Raw genomic sequence first — 14,650 nt, forward strand, 5'->3', positions numbered from 1 at the left:
ATGTTGCGTTTATATTTTTGTTCAGTGTACTGTATGTCTATATCTATAGTTTAATCAGGGGTTCAATTAAATAATTGACAGCTCAACTGGAGCAAAAGCCAGAAGACACAGTGGGTCCCCAGGAATGGAGTTGGGAACCACAGGGGCTCTCAATCCTGGTTCTGGGGACCCCCTGTCTTGTTTATTGTTCCAACATTAAATTACTTAATTGAACCCTTAATTAATTTGAGATTTGCACTTACGTATACAATTGTATAAGGAACTTAAACTATATAACTTTTTAATAATCTAAACCATTTAAAAAGTCTAAGCAATCAGACACCTTTCTACGTTAGTGTATTATAAGGACTGCTATAGCATCTCGTTTAAGCGCTGCTTCACTGTATTGGTCGTTAAGAGCGGTTTTTTATGTCATCATCGGGATCATTTTGAAAAATTGTAATTTCTGGGGGTTCATCGCCATCGAGCAAGCAAATATTGTGCAGTACGCAGCATGCTAAAATGACTTTTGCCATTAAGTCAGTCCCACACATATCTAAATATTTAAGCCTCCTAAAGCGCCCTTTGAGAATTCCAAATGCTTGTTCGATTAATAAGCGGCTGGAACTCAAACACCCGTTGAAGCTTTTCTGTGAGTGAGTAAGATGACCGTTATCTATGTATGGGGTCATCAAAAATTGTCAAGGGGATATGTTGAATCACCAAGAAGATATGTATTTGGCCTCGTATTGTATCGGTGTCATTTGTTAATTTGCAATACACTGGATTATGTTTCCACATTCTAGCATTGTTCGATGACCCTGGACAGCCAGCAAACACATGTCTTCCAAACCTGGCTAATTAAGGGCTTTACAGCCAGCTTACCTCTGGTGCTGGTTCACCCTTAATTTTTTGGCGTTTTTCTTTTTTTCTTCTTGCTCTCTTCAGCAGCTTTAGCAGTTGAAGGTGTATGCGCACATGAATCCTAAGGGGCACTGAACCCGTCGTAACCTCGCTAGTTTAAAAAAAAAAAAAAAAAAAGACGTGTCCGGGTAAATTGTTGAACCGGAATCGATCTCGCTGATCTATTTCCAGGTTAGGATGAGCTAGAAAAAATGGCAGAGAAAAAGAAAGGTGAGTCTCACTCGGACTTGCAAGATTTAGAACCGTTGTTTTCCATAGTCATGCATTTCATTTATTTTTGTACAATGAAGTAGGCAAGCGATGACGAATACTTTCCTTTTAATTTCAAGGATCAAGATTAACAAAAGTTAGACAGTTTTATGGTATTAGTAGCACTGCTGTACGAGTATATATAGGCTAATATAGTACAATGTCATTAGGTGCACGCAGCGCTTTACCGAAGTAAGGATGCATGCAGTTAAACAAAGTTAGCTCTACATCGACTATTAGACGACCAGTGAGTCAGCCCATCGGTCGGGCGTATTAATTTGAGCTGCTGTTTTACTATAGGGCAGCATGTTATGTTTTCCATAAATAAATGTTTCGTTTTGAGCTCATTTTTTGTAATGGTGAAGGCTACACTGCTGCTGGTTTTGTATTCAGGGATGGAAAGTCGGGTCCCGCACGCTTCTGCAATAGGTAGTACATGCAAGTTAACTGGATGGAGCTTTAATTGGCTCAATTAAATAATTAACAACTTGGAACAAAAAAGTGATCACTTATTACCAAATTTACACAGGGCAAAAAATCGTCTTCCCCTATAAATTATAATAGTCCTGACAAAAATGTTCCTGTTTAGAACATAAGAACATAAGAAAGTTTACAAACGAGAGGAGGCCATTCGGCCCATCTTGCTCGTTTGGTTGTTAGTAGCTTATTGATCCCAAAATCTCATCAAGCAGCTTCTTGAAGGATCCCAGGGTGTCAGCTTCAACAACATTACTGGGGAGTTGATTCCAGACCCTCACAATTCTCTGTGTAAAAAAGTGTCTCCTATTTTCTGTTCTGAATGCCCCTTTTTCTAAACTCCATTTGTGACCCCTGGTCCTTGTTTCTTTTTTCAGGCTGAAAAAGTCCCTTGGGTCGACACTGTCAATACCTTTTAGAATTTTGAATGCTTGAATTAGGTCGCCACGTAGTCTTCTTTGTTCAAGACTGAACAGATTCAATTCTTTTAGCCTGTCTGCATATGACATGCCTTTTAAGCCCGGAATAATTCTGGTCGCTCTTCTTTGCACTCTTTCTAGAGCAGCAATATCTTTTTTATAGCGAGGTGACCAGAACTGCACACAATATTCAAGATGAGGTCTTACAAGTGCATTGTACAGTTTTAACATTACTTCCCTTGATTTAAATTCAACACTTTTCACAATGTATCCGAGTATCTTGTTAGCCTTTTTTATAGCTTCCCCACATTGTCTAGATGAAGACATTTCTGAGTCAACAAAAACTCCTAGGTCTTTTTCATAGATTCCTTCTCCAATTTCAATATCTCCCATATGATATTTATAATGTACATTTTTATTTCCTGCGTGCAGTACCTTACACTTTTCTCTCACTGGACTTTTTAATACATTATAATTTGAGATTGAAAAAAGCAACTCCTCCCGAGGTTCCAGCAATGTAACCGCAGTCCCACAGGGGTGTGCTGAAATATCCAACTGGAATTGTTCTGATATGGCTGGTTCAGTGCACTGAGACTGAACTCTGCTGTACTTACCGTAATTTACCCATCCCATTTGCAGTAGGAACCTGTGCCCAAGTTGTTTGGGGATCTAAAATAAATGATCAATGCTGACCGTCCCACATTATCACTCTCTGAACTAATATAGCCTCTGCACAGTCTACAGCCTGTGAACACGTGGTATTTGTACTGTTACATTTCTTTTAAATTGTGGATGGTGTTTGAGTCATGTGTTGATAATGCACACTAGGTTGTTGCCATTTAAAATAATAATAATAATAATAATAATAATAATAATAATAATAATAATAATAATAATAATAATAACAATAACAACAATAATGGGTTAATCAGCTTCAAATGGCCGGTTTAAACCCAGCACTGCTCATTCTTATTATACAAGGGTCTTACCTATTTAAAGATGTTGCGTGTATTCTAACTTATGGCTGGTAAACCATCATTTACCCTTGTGTGCCTCGGCATCACCTGGCCTGGTTTGCTTAAATTACAGTTTGTTTATCCACTAGCTCATATCTCTCTATTTACAACCCTGTGGGAAATTGTGTATACTGTTCTATAGCATCAATGCCAATGTTGAAGCTCAGACTAAACGACCTTGTCACATATTAAATTATGTATTAATTAGACATGCTCTTGAGATTTTTATACAAGGAAGGGTGCAGTTTGAGCTGCTCCCTACATTGTAAACTTACCATTTTGCTTCATCATGTGTGAATCCTTGAAAGAGGGGATATGTTTACTGAAAATCTGGGTTTATTATTCCCTGCTAGTTATATAACATAATTAGGGCTGTATTCTTTTTTCATGGTCTAAAAATATTATTTCAAGACACGTAATGATTAAACATATGTATTAAGCAGAACAAAATTGTGTTATCACATCAAAATTGATCAGTTACAATACAACCAATATTCCTAACTATTTAAAAAGCTTACCTGAAAAACAGTAACCAAGTTGTGAATTATTTATTTTCTTATGTTCACCTTTTAAAGATGTTCTATTTTCACCAGCAGTGAATTATCAAACAAAATAAAAACATAAATACATGTAAAAACAACAACAGACTTGTGAAATGGCCTATTCTTGTACGGGACAGATTGATCTTTTGTAGAAATAGTTCTGATCTCAAATGTATTTTGTGTCTTTTGTTGAACACATAAAGAAATCGCTGTACTTATTGATAAGTGATAAATGTTTATTTACAGTATGCTTTCAGAAAAGAGAATTTTCACAGGAGAATACATATTGCACAACAATGGGTACATTCTACCGAAATTGAAAAAACAAAATAAAACACTCTTAGATGTAGTGTAGTTTGTCCCCCTGGTTGCTAGAAGTTCAGCATGGGCAAGGTTTAAGTTTCTCAGTGCATTGTATGCTACAGCACATACACAGCTCCAGACTGTGTTGTAAATGAAACACAGCACATGGAAGCTATGTTAGTCCCTTATTTAGTCTGGGTGGTAGATAACATTGTTTTACCCTTTAGCAGACTTTAAATGATGGTAAATGCAGCAGGCTTGCAAAATGGGGCAGTAAAGCTAAGCAATTAACTGTAAACATAACATGAACAGCAAGTAGCTTTTTAACAGTATTTTTTTTTCCCTTAAACTTTTACGATGTTTTCAGTCGTCAGTTTATTGGTTTCTTTTTCTTGTATTACCTGGGGAAGTGCTTTGAGCTGTTTTGAAAAGCCCTCTTCATGCTGAAGTTGCCTGAGCAGCTATCCAAGGACATGTCACCTGTCACAAACCGGGGTGAAGAAGTGCAAGAGAAATGAGCTCATCTGTCAACTTCAGTAAGGAGCTGCCTTTACAACAGCTTTGTTTTATTTAAGAAAGGCACTCAGAATGGTTGTAAATAGGGGCGTGCTTTTACTTATTACTTGGAATTAAGGTTGCCACAATATCAAAAATTACAGTTTTCGATTATAGAACCATTTTTATTCTGCGATTATTGAAATTTGCTATCTGCTATATGATATTTAAATTAGTTTACAGAATTTTTAGCATTACAAATGACAGTAAAAAAAAAAGCTTAAAACATTTTAATTAACCAGTAGAATCTGAAGAAGGCTTTAACGTCTGGTAAGGCCAGACGCATGTCATTAAATGTCCCAAGCCTCTTACAGTATGAGGGTCTATGGCATAGTGCCCCGCCCCTGGGCTATTTGTTTGTGTTGTATGTTGCGTGAAGTGTGTTAATGTTTGTGTATTGCAGTTGGTACACGGGATATAATGTGGGTTACGAGCATGGGTGTTTAAAATGTATATATGTATTTAGACACAAGGATTGCACAGCACTTCACGTGCAGGTAAAACGTAATAATATGTGAACACAGGAAATTGCACTAGATTAATTCACCTACAGTTGTACTGAGACTCCAATTGAATGATTGATTAGCAATTGAGTCTCGGTACAGCTGCATAAAAGCAGCATGTTTTCACTCACTCGGGGTTGTGTGTGGTGAGCGGAGAACGGGACCCTGTTCCTCGTAGCTGGTTTAACTAATTCAGGCTAATCAGGGGTTAACCAGATTCGATTAACCCGATAATGACAGCAAACTCTATATTTGGAACAGTGATTAGTTTGAAAGATAACATTTGAGGTCCTTTACCAAAGATTAAAGCCCCTGTATTGGCAGGTCCAGTTAAAGGAAAGTGATGTAAAACTATATACTGCTCAAGGTTCCCTAAACTACCTTAACTTGTATCTTCTAAAGCAGAAAAACACATTTTCATTAATTTGCTTTTCCAGAAAAGGGTGAGGATACTTTCGAGCTGATTGACCTTGCAGAGTATGCCAAGAAACAACGATGGTGGAACAGAGTCTTTGGGCAGAACTCTGGACCGATTGCAGAGAAATACTCTGTAGCAACACAGATAGCTATCGGAGGAGTAACGGGCTGGTCAGTGATTCTGTCATTTCAAAATCCTGTATTCCGATTGGCTGACCAGTGGGCACCAGTAACCATTCTACAGCCACTGTTGCATCCTTCAGCTACCTGATACTGTCACATGGTGGCACTATATACAGTACAAGGTTGCATTGGTGTGGTTCACTTATTGTGTCCAGAGTGAAACCAAAGCAATGAAGTAGACATGCTGCACTGCAACATTTTGTATTTATTAAATTATTTTCTCCAAGTCGTGATCAATTTAATTATTGATAAGATAAAATTTCCTGTAATTATGACACGTAGAGTGCTGTGTTTAGACCTGCAATGGGGCATGACTTGCAGCCTCTCAATGTTAGAGTTCCTGTCAGGGGACAAGAATAGTCTGTATTTTGGAAATTGCTCGACTGAAGCTTTGCATTGTTGCAGCAAGTTGTTCCACAAGCTGTGAGTGTAGTTCACAGTTGCCTTCTGATAGGTGAATGGGCCAAGCTGTTCAAAGCTAGGAAACTGCTTTCCTGAATAGGATGGAAGTTTGAAAGCAGTGCTGAATGTAACAAATGCACTCCTGTGCTTTCCGGTGTTGCAGGTGCGCCGGGTTCCTCTTCAAGAAAGTGGGAAAGGTGGCTGCTTCTGCTGTGGGCGGAGGGTTCTTCCTGCTTCAGGTACAAAGGCTTCATGCTTACACTTGTATGGCAAGTTCAAGAATGCTGTTTTGGGCATTTGACAAAGCTCACATCTCTAATTCTTGCTTGTGTTTTTGTGTGTAAAGTAACATGTTTGGCCCTAATTTAAAATTAAACCGTGGAGGTAATTAGGTTCACTTTGGTTGAGATCAATTGAATAGACCCTTCTGATTTCGTGTTTGCAAGGTTATATTAACACTGTATGCTGAAGAGCGTTCCCTCTAAGACTAAAATGCGCACATTTTTTGCAGTAACTGGCAACAACCATAGCACTCAGTTTACTAATTTTCTCGTTATTATCATAAATATGATAATATCGAGACTCCAGCCTCTCGAGGTAAACCTATTTTTTTAAGAGCATTCTTACAAAGTATTAACATAAGCATATTCACGTCTGTCTTGCAGCTGATTCTGATTGTCACATTCGTGCAGAACTCGCTCAGGCACCAGCGAGTCAACTACTGGTACAGGGTTGACGAAGCAGGCATCTGGTGATTCTGCCTCTAGAGAGTGCTGCACGGTTCTGCTAATGAATTTTACAATTTTCAATTTGTTGTATAATTGAATACTAAAATTAGTGAAGCACAATCTTCTTACAATAATTAGAAGTATAAATACTGCGGTAAACATCACAATACTGTGATACGGTAAAAATCACAATACTTACACTTTGACGGTTTTTGTTTTATTTCCCTTTAAAAAAACAAAAAAAAGACCATTTCAGAAATCATCTCAAGTGTTTTGAAACTAGTAAAAATCTAATCAGAACAGTAGTCAAGCAGTAGACATGGCGGCTGCACCAACGAAGAAAAAAAAACAAAAAACGATGCTTCAGTACGTAGAGATAAAAGAAATCTATATATGAGGATGGTGGGATAGTATTCTTAAAATTTTGCTGTAATTCGCGTGATCATATACGAGTCAATACCATTAAATATCATAATGCCAGTCGTGAACATGTAGAGAACGAAAGCAAATAAGATGGCAACAATGGCATTCTTCTATACCGAAAAACTAAGACTTAAGGTACTGGGCTTAAGATAAAGCTTTCCTGAAGCAAGCTAATTAGTTGCGTATTTCATTATTGTAGAGTTTATTTATTTCCACGCTACTGGCCATTAATAAAGCTAGAATTAGCCAACCCTATGCTGACAACGAAGAAATGAGCTCAAAACTATTTTTCTAGCTATACAATCCTTAAGGGAAATTGATTGCTTTACTGTGTAAAGGATGTAGTCACTACAGTACACACCGTTGGTTTCATAAAGACGTTCTGTCTGGAGACACGCCTCTTTTTAAATCTTGCAAATAACACTGCAGCAAACAATTCAGAGGATTAATTATTAGTTTACATTAAAAAGAGCGCTATTTAAGTTACTATCAGGTAATACACAGCAGTGAATCTGTTTTTAGAGCAACGAGTCAGTCACCACGCCTTTATCACTGTTTCACATTTTATCCTGGTTATTATTATAATGCCAGTAAAACACTAAACTTAATTGGTGTGGAGTTCTGTACATAGGATTACTCTCACATGACATTGCTGGACTGTTACTGAACTGTTTCATGTGTTTTATTGTTATTGTAAATGCCAGCAATAAGCTAAACAGGTCTTTTCAAAAAAACTTTATTTGTAAATTGAACTACTTTGTTAGTGGAAGACTATAAATATGATTCTCACAACTGTGCTGGACATCTGGTTTTCTGAACTGTTGTAATATAATTCTTCGGTTTTCCTGCTTATTGTAATGCCAGCAATGAGCCAAGTGATTTCTATACATTATGACATTTGAAGTGTCTTCGGGTGCTTTACTTACTATTACAGCCATAAGAGTCTGATTGATTGGGGGAAAAAAAAAAAGTGGTAATATTTATTACATTTACTTATTTTAACTAACTACCAACATTACATTTATGTTCAAATGCTATATGTTAATTATTCATGCGTTGATAAAAAGTGCGAACAAATGGAATTGGTCAATTTTTAAAAACGGAATTTGGTGTTCCCAAGAGTGGAACAATTAGTAGCCCTAAAGATGGCTGCAATTGAAGACAGTGTTTTATGCAGTAGTATAAAGCACTTTTATGCAGGCCACCAGTAAAGCATGCAGTCTATATCTATGATAACAACCGACAGGGCTGCATAGGATCAGAGGATGATTCAAAATCAGAGGCAGAGCTACAATAAATGTGATGTTTAAATGTAAAGTAAATTGTAAAATTGTAGAGATACTTGTGTTGGAATATTGTTTCAAAAATGTATATTGCAACAAAAATATATTAATAGGGTTAATGCGTGGCCGAAGGTTTCTCACTGATAATTAACCCTTTCTCAGTCAAAACGGCAAGTTTCTCAGTATCTAAAAAGCTTAGAGGGAACGGTAATGCTGAATATCTTTGTGACCTTGACATTGACCCCTACCCTAATGTGACTGCTAAATTGAGGTGGTGTGACTTGTTTGTGCTGTATAGACAGTGCACTTAGTTTTTACATTTGGTACATGGCAGTATTCTATGATTCTCTCAAAGTGTTGTCCAGTAAAAATAAAATTTTTAAACCTTTTTGACAGACACATTTCAAATGCATACTGCGACTGAAATTGCATTTTTAAAGTTTAGTTTACTATCCTGTGAAAACGTTGAATTCAAATCACTGCAATTCTCTTTCTCTAGATTGCAAACCACACAGGTTATATTACAGTAGACTGGAAGAGAGTTGAGCAGGATGTGAAGAAGGCAAAGAAACAGCTCAAACTCGGTGCTGAGAAGTCACCAAAAGAAGTACGAACTAAAGTGGATGAGGTAAGGAGGTTGAATGTCCACTCTGCTACAGAACAACTCCCTGCTTGTAACCCGCTCTGTTGTCAGTCCCTACCAGTCTTCAGTCAGCCACCCATTGCAGAAACACACTGGGGTATAATGAATAACAAGCTTCCCACCCAGTCATCTTTAGGGGATAGTAAATGTTTCATATATGCCCCTGTGGGATAGATTTCATTCTAATGTGTTGCATGTATTTGGAAAGGGGACAGGAATACCAAGATACTGAATTTACTAAGCTAGGGGTAAAAGGAACAACACATGGCCCAAACTAGGGATGATAATAAACATTGAACTTATCCTAAACGTTTATCCATTGTTAAAAATGCATGTCATATACGAGGAAGCTTTAGTGCAGCAGCAATTTTATATTAAGTATTCCGCCTGTTCCACATTAACACAGAGTAGGTACACATTACTATTGTGCTATATCGGGGGCTCCCGAGTGGCGTATCCAGGCTATGTCATTTATTGACCATGACCGGGAGTTCCTAGGGGACGACGCACAACTGGCTGAGCGCCGCCCAGGTAGGGAGGGGATCAGGTCGGCAGGGTAATCCTTGGTTCACCCCGCACCAGCAACTCCTGTGGTCAGCAGGGTGCCTGTAGGTCTGCTGTGGAGCCATTCATATCTGTCTTGTCCTCCGGCACGATAGGTCTGATGACTCCGATATGGACCTGCAGTGTGAAAAAAGATGGCTTGGCAAGTACTGTACTATATCCATAAGGTCTGGTTTCACAGACCTTAATTAGCACTAATCTTGGGGTACCTAATGTTACCTTGGGTAAGGTATTCCAAGACCACGGTCTGTGTGACCAGCTGAAAAAAGAACTAATGTAAATGTGATTAATTGTAAAGTTGAAACATTTAGGAAGTGAAACAGAATGTCACATCATCTATTCTGCATTTGTTCATCTGTCCTAGTTGAGGTTCAGTTAAGGCTGTAAATGATCTGGTCTGGGATTATCTGTTTAAATACTGTGTTCCTCATATTTTAATCACACTTGATAAAAATAATAAAATGACACTTTGGTTTTTGTTATCTCAACAGGTGACCACATTCTTAAAGAAGAACATCGTGCTGACTGGGGGCTTTGCTGGGGGCTTTCTGATTGGACTGGCATCTTAGGAATCTCTATTTTGTAAAATGCCTTTTCTTTTTCATGTATCACAAATGTATCTCTTCAGTGTAAAGGAAGGTGATGACGTTATTAGCAAGGTCAAAAAAAGGCTCAGTAACTGCAGTGTGTTGGAACCACTGCTGAGTTCTGTTCGTACAGGAGTTTGGGGTATGATTAGGGCTTTTGAAAGTCACAAAAAAAAATGTGTGTCATTTTTTCATTGATGTTCTGTTCCGGAATCAGTTTGTGAGCTGATTCAATGTAGTTTTGCTTGTGTTGAGCTTTTTTTCTTAGATAATTTTTTTTAAAATGCAGACTTCAGTGAAGAATGTTTAATAAAAACAATCTGCATTTAGAATTTGGGCATTTTAATTAGGATATTCCTGTTCGATCATCAGGGTTGTTTTCACCTTCATCACTCCTTTTATTATGATTTTGTTTTTCTGGTAAAGTTTTTTAAAAGTTAGCTTTTATCCAGAGATATAATTAAGAAATATTGAGTAAACAGTTATGGAGCAAAGAGAATATCCCAACATCAGACCACTTGACTGGGTCTTATAATGCAGATTGGATATTAATATTTACTAATATTTAATATTTAGTAAATATTAATATTGACTTTAGACAGTACAGGGAGAACAGTGAAGTCAAGTTGCCTCTTCTGCATGTTGGCCTGCTTCGTGAAGAACTGGGGGTGGTATAACTTACTCTCATTCCTGTTTATAGGTCTGATTACACTGGGAGTGGTAGCAGAAAGCGGTAAGCTGTAAACCGTGCTGTTTTTCATATTACACTGGCCGTGAGAAACCTTGCAGTATATGTAAATGTATTATCACATGTTAATGTTGAAAAAAAAATTATTTGATGAAACATGTCAAGAAATAGGTTAAATATATTTGTGTGCTATATTTATGTAGGTGTATATAAAATAAAAATGCAGTGTTTCACCTGTGTAGCATTCTCCAGTGACCATTATATTTATATTAATAAACATTACGTACTATATTATATATGAATTACATTATATTTTAATGATGCCATATCATTTTTTATTTTAACTCTGAACCAAACAGTGTTATTCCATCCCATATATGCATTGCATGACTGAATTGTTTACCTGGCATGGCAAATCCAAGAGTTTTATGACAGAATAATTTAAAAACCTGTACAAAAAACCTCCATCAAATGCTACAAGAAGACTGTAATTATGGAGACCTCTTTTTTTTCAACTTTGAAATGTTTTGCTTGGAGGTCTGTGGTATACAGTACGATATGTGTATGTTTTCTGTTGCTCTTCAAATGCAAATGGTTTTACTTGACATGTCTAGTTTGGCCGCCATGGTGTCCCAGGTGTCTTTCTTCTTTAGCGTATCCGTAGCGTATCCTTGTAATCTGGACGGGACGTATCATACAGTGGAGGGCATTTTTGCACCCTGAAATCCAGTCTTTCGTTCGCCATCTCTCACTGTACATAGTGCAGATAACGTCGCACAGCAACACTTCAGTTGATTGGTGTAGATGGAAATTTGCTGTGCGGTACTATAAAGATCGCTCTGGTTTCCTGCGTGGTTTTCCATCGTGCTGCTTTTCCATTCCGCACTTAGTGTAATTGCACCCATTCAAAACAACAGATTCTATTTTTTTCCACTTTCCGCTACCGTGCCCAGTGTAACCAGACCTTAAAAAGGAGTGTGACTGAGAATACATGAAGAAGACATCTGGTACTTCAGTTTATTGTCCCTGAACCCACTTAATCTAGAACACAACAAAACTATAAACTACTTCTCTAAAATCCCAGCACAAGCTACTCTGTTAAGTCTTCGATTAACAGTCACCTCATTTTATGAAGTATTAAAATAGACACATGTAATAGCCAAATAGTTTATACTCCAAAGAATTCTGTAGATTATGGATCTGGGAAATTGTATAGCTTGTGCCAAAGAGATTTGTATTTATTAGTTATTGGGATGCTCTTGTACAACATACAGACAATTTCAGATGTCTGGGTGTTCAGATGTGTTCACTGTAGTAGGACTTGCAGGTTGGTGTTTTTGTATTTTTTTTTTTTTTCTCTTTCAGATTATTGAAATGCACTGTTGTGTTTGTTATAAATATGCACCACAGAGGAAAATAAAACTTAAAACAAAAATGATGAAACTTGATGAGCTCAATCTTTTTATAAATAAGCATGCAAATACCATGAATGATATCTGTGTAGAAAATTATTTCATTTTGTACACCCTATTTTTTCAACCTCTAATGCTACTGTAAACCAAGTTTACAGTATTTGTGATAAGATATTTTTAAAATGTATTTTAAGTTCAAATATTTTACACGGTTGCTTTATGCTGTTCCCAATGATTTTCAAGATTCTGAATTCCTGGAGCTTTCTGTGTATTAATGACCACTTTACTCAGAACCAGATTGTCTCACTATAGGGAAATTGAAAATTGGGAGTGAGAATGCGATCAGTTATTTAGCTTAATTGCTTTCAAAGCCTATGTGACTAGTTTTGTTTTCTACTCAGTGCAATGATGATATTGCTTAACCATGTAGCTCATCAGTGAAACCTACCATAGAAGAACAAGTAAAGTACACAAGTGTCATTACCAAAATGTGCTTAAAATAGTGAAGGTTCTTAGTATGGAGAAACTTAGAAAATAATATTGAAAATAGAAAACACTTGCTACCATAAACTAATTCAAAACAAAAACCATCTTGACTATTTTACATCATTTATTGAACTCTACAATATCTTAACACTGCAGCCTTTTGTTATTGGAAGTGATGGGTTTCAGTGATTGAGGTCACATGTTCATGATGGTCTCTTCCTGTTCCTTCACAAACCCTGAGCAGCAGACTGATCTCTGAGTAGTGTGCACCTCACAGCACTTCCGCATTGCTCTGATCACGTCCTCACACTTGCACTCTATGTACTTAGCTAGAATAGAAAACAAAAAATCCCCTAAATAACTAGTGCACTAGCTGTCAAAATGTGGGTCTTGCATGTGCAGTTTCAAAAAAGCATGTTTAATACAATTCTAAAACATTTCCCAAACTCAGCATATTCTTTGAGATTTACAGAAATCCAGTAAAAATCCAGAGAATCACAGACATCACTATAGTTAGAAATGTATATATTACCCAGCTGCTTCCTGGTAGCTAATCTCTTCCTGTACGACTGAAGCTAGATAACTGGATTTAAATTGACACAGCAAATAAGTAGATACCAGAAAGTTGTAATTTGAAATATACGCAGATCACCAATTAGAATAAAAAACAAACGAACAACCAAGATATTCCAGAAGAAAAAACAGGGACCTGTCACAATAAGTGTGAAAAAGGATATTAACTCTTAATGCATGCAGAAAAGGTGCTGCTTTGCAGTTCATTTTATAACCACCTCAAGAAACTGACTTGTATTGCTTTATTTACCTTGTAAGCACTTCTGGATTTCACATGCTTGCTTCTGACAGGGATCCTTCTGAGACATGCTAATGACACCGCTGCAGTAAGAAATTGCAATCTAGATAAAGAAAACCACACAACAGTGGGATCAGACTTTTGTTTACTTGTCTGCTGTATTATTTTGTTAATTACTGTTGTATATTACTGTTTGTTATTAGACAAATACATTGCTGGGTGTCTATATTCAAGTTTCCCTGGACTGTAGTATTATGGAAAACAACAACACTACCTGATGGGATGTACTGTACTGTAGTCCTGAAGGCTCTATTGATTCTACCTGATGATGAGATGTACTCTAGTGTAGTCCTGAAGGCTCTTTTGATTCTACCTGATGATGGGATGTACTGTATTGTAGTCCTGAAGGCTCTTTTGATTTAACCTGATGATGGGATGTACTGTATTGTAGTCATGAAGGCTCTTTCGTAGGTCACGATTTTTAAATTACATTTTTAGAAATCTGAAAACAGCTTGTGTGAACTCTATTGCCCTGCCAAAACTTTGGGGGGAAAAAAACAAAACATGCATTATTACATTGATACATAGACAGGAAACTTAACATGGTACAATTATACACGCAGTGACTGAATGGTGTGTGTGTGTCTGTGTATGTATGTATGTATGTATGTGTGTGTGTATATATATATATATATATATATATATATATATATATATATATATACACACACACACACACACACACACGCACACACAAATAAATTAAAACACAGTATCGCCACGACAAGTCACTTCAGCGTGCACAAACACAGCAGCATAGAGCTTTCTAACATAATAAAGTGATTATTTTTATTATTTGTCTTACTTTATCCCTTCATAATCAAATTCGAAATCCAATACATGTCTGCAGCTTGGTTATCGTGTCTGTTAGGTTTCGTTTGCACCTTACCTTGACAGCGGTGTTCACAAGAAAGAGCTCCGTGTAGAACCCGAGCGAGTGTGACTGACTTGGGGGAGGAAAAAAAAAAAAAAAAAAAAAAAAACCCTCTAACTTTG

The 14,650-nt window shown here is 37.0% G+C and overlaps 2 protein-coding genes across 6 annotated transcripts; one reads left to right on the plus strand and one right to left on the minus strand.

The window, feature by feature from the left end:
- Positions 1-1,050: 1,050 nt before the first annotated feature.
- Positions 1,051-12,321, plus strand: LOC121295602 (FUN14 domain-containing protein 1-like). 3 transcript variants are annotated; one of them, XM_041220457.1, is made up of 6 exons: positions 4,320-4,445; positions 5,405-5,555; positions 6,133-6,208; positions 8,903-9,031; positions 10,102-10,192; positions 10,898-12,321. In XM_041220457.1, the coding sequence occupies exons 1-5, from the start codon at positions 4,424-4,426 to the stop codon at positions 10,177-10,179; spliced, it is 456 nt and encodes a 151-aa protein (XP_041076391.1). In that variant the 5' UTR covers positions 4,320-4,423; the 3' UTR covers positions 10,180-10,192; positions 10,898-12,321. The 3 variants fall into 3 exon arrangements, with proteins under 3 accessions (XP_041076392.1, XP_041076391.1, XP_041076390.1); XM_041220458.1 differs by lacking the exon at positions 4,320-4,445 and adding an exon at positions 1,051-1,113 and having other exon boundaries at positions 10,102-12,321; XM_041220456.1 differs by having other exon boundaries at positions 10,102-12,321.
- On the minus strand, positions 10,996-14,553 carry LOC121295604 (cx9C motif-containing protein 4-like). 3 transcript variants are annotated; one of them, XM_041220462.1, is made up of 4 exons: positions 14,460-14,553; positions 13,917-14,135; positions 13,607-13,697; positions 10,996-13,112 (listed from the first exon to the last, which is right to left on the minus strand). In XM_041220462.1, the coding sequence occupies exons 3-4, from the start codon at positions 13,662-13,664 to the stop codon at positions 12,979-12,981; spliced, it is 192 nt and encodes a 63-aa protein (XP_041076396.1). In that variant the 5' UTR covers positions 13,665-13,697; positions 13,917-14,135; positions 14,460-14,553; the 3' UTR covers positions 10,996-12,978. The 3 variants fall into 3 exon arrangements, with proteins under 3 accessions (XP_041076396.1, XP_041076393.1, XP_041076394.1); XM_041220459.1 differs by having other exon boundaries at positions 13,869-14,135; XM_041220460.1 differs by lacking the exon at positions 13,917-14,135.
- Between the last annotated feature and the right edge of the window lie 97 nt (positions 14,554-14,650).

The sequence above is a fragment of the Polyodon spathula genome, chromosome 20 (assembly GCF_017654505.1).
Source record: "Polyodon spathula isolate WHYD16114869_AA chromosome 20, ASM1765450v1, whole genome shotgun sequence".
NCBI classification, from domain to species: Eukaryota; Metazoa; Chordata; class Actinopteri; order Acipenseriformes; family Polyodontidae; genus Polyodon; species Polyodon spathula.

Bases quoted from the DNA above. Each gene is read 5' to 3' on its own strand.
- LOC121295602 (XM_041220456.1), top strand. From the start codon at position 4,424: ATGAGCTCATCTGTCAACTTCA. The intron at 6,209-8,902 runs GTACAAAGGCTT...CTCTTTCTCTAG, and splicing joins GAGGGTTCTTCCTGCTTCAG to ATTGCAAACCACACAGGTTA. The intron at 9,032-10,101 runs GTAAGGAGGTTG...TTATCTCAACAG, and splicing joins TACGAACTAAAGTGGATGAG to GTGACCACATTCTTAAAGAA.
- LOC121295604 (XM_041220460.1), bottom strand. From the start codon at position 13,664: ATGTCTCAGAAGGATCCCTGTCAGAAGCAAGCATGTGAAATCCAGAAG. The intron at 13,113-13,606 runs GTAAATAAAGCA...TTTCTATTCTAG, and splicing joins AATCCAGAAGTGCTTACAAG to CTAAGTACATAGAGTGCAAG.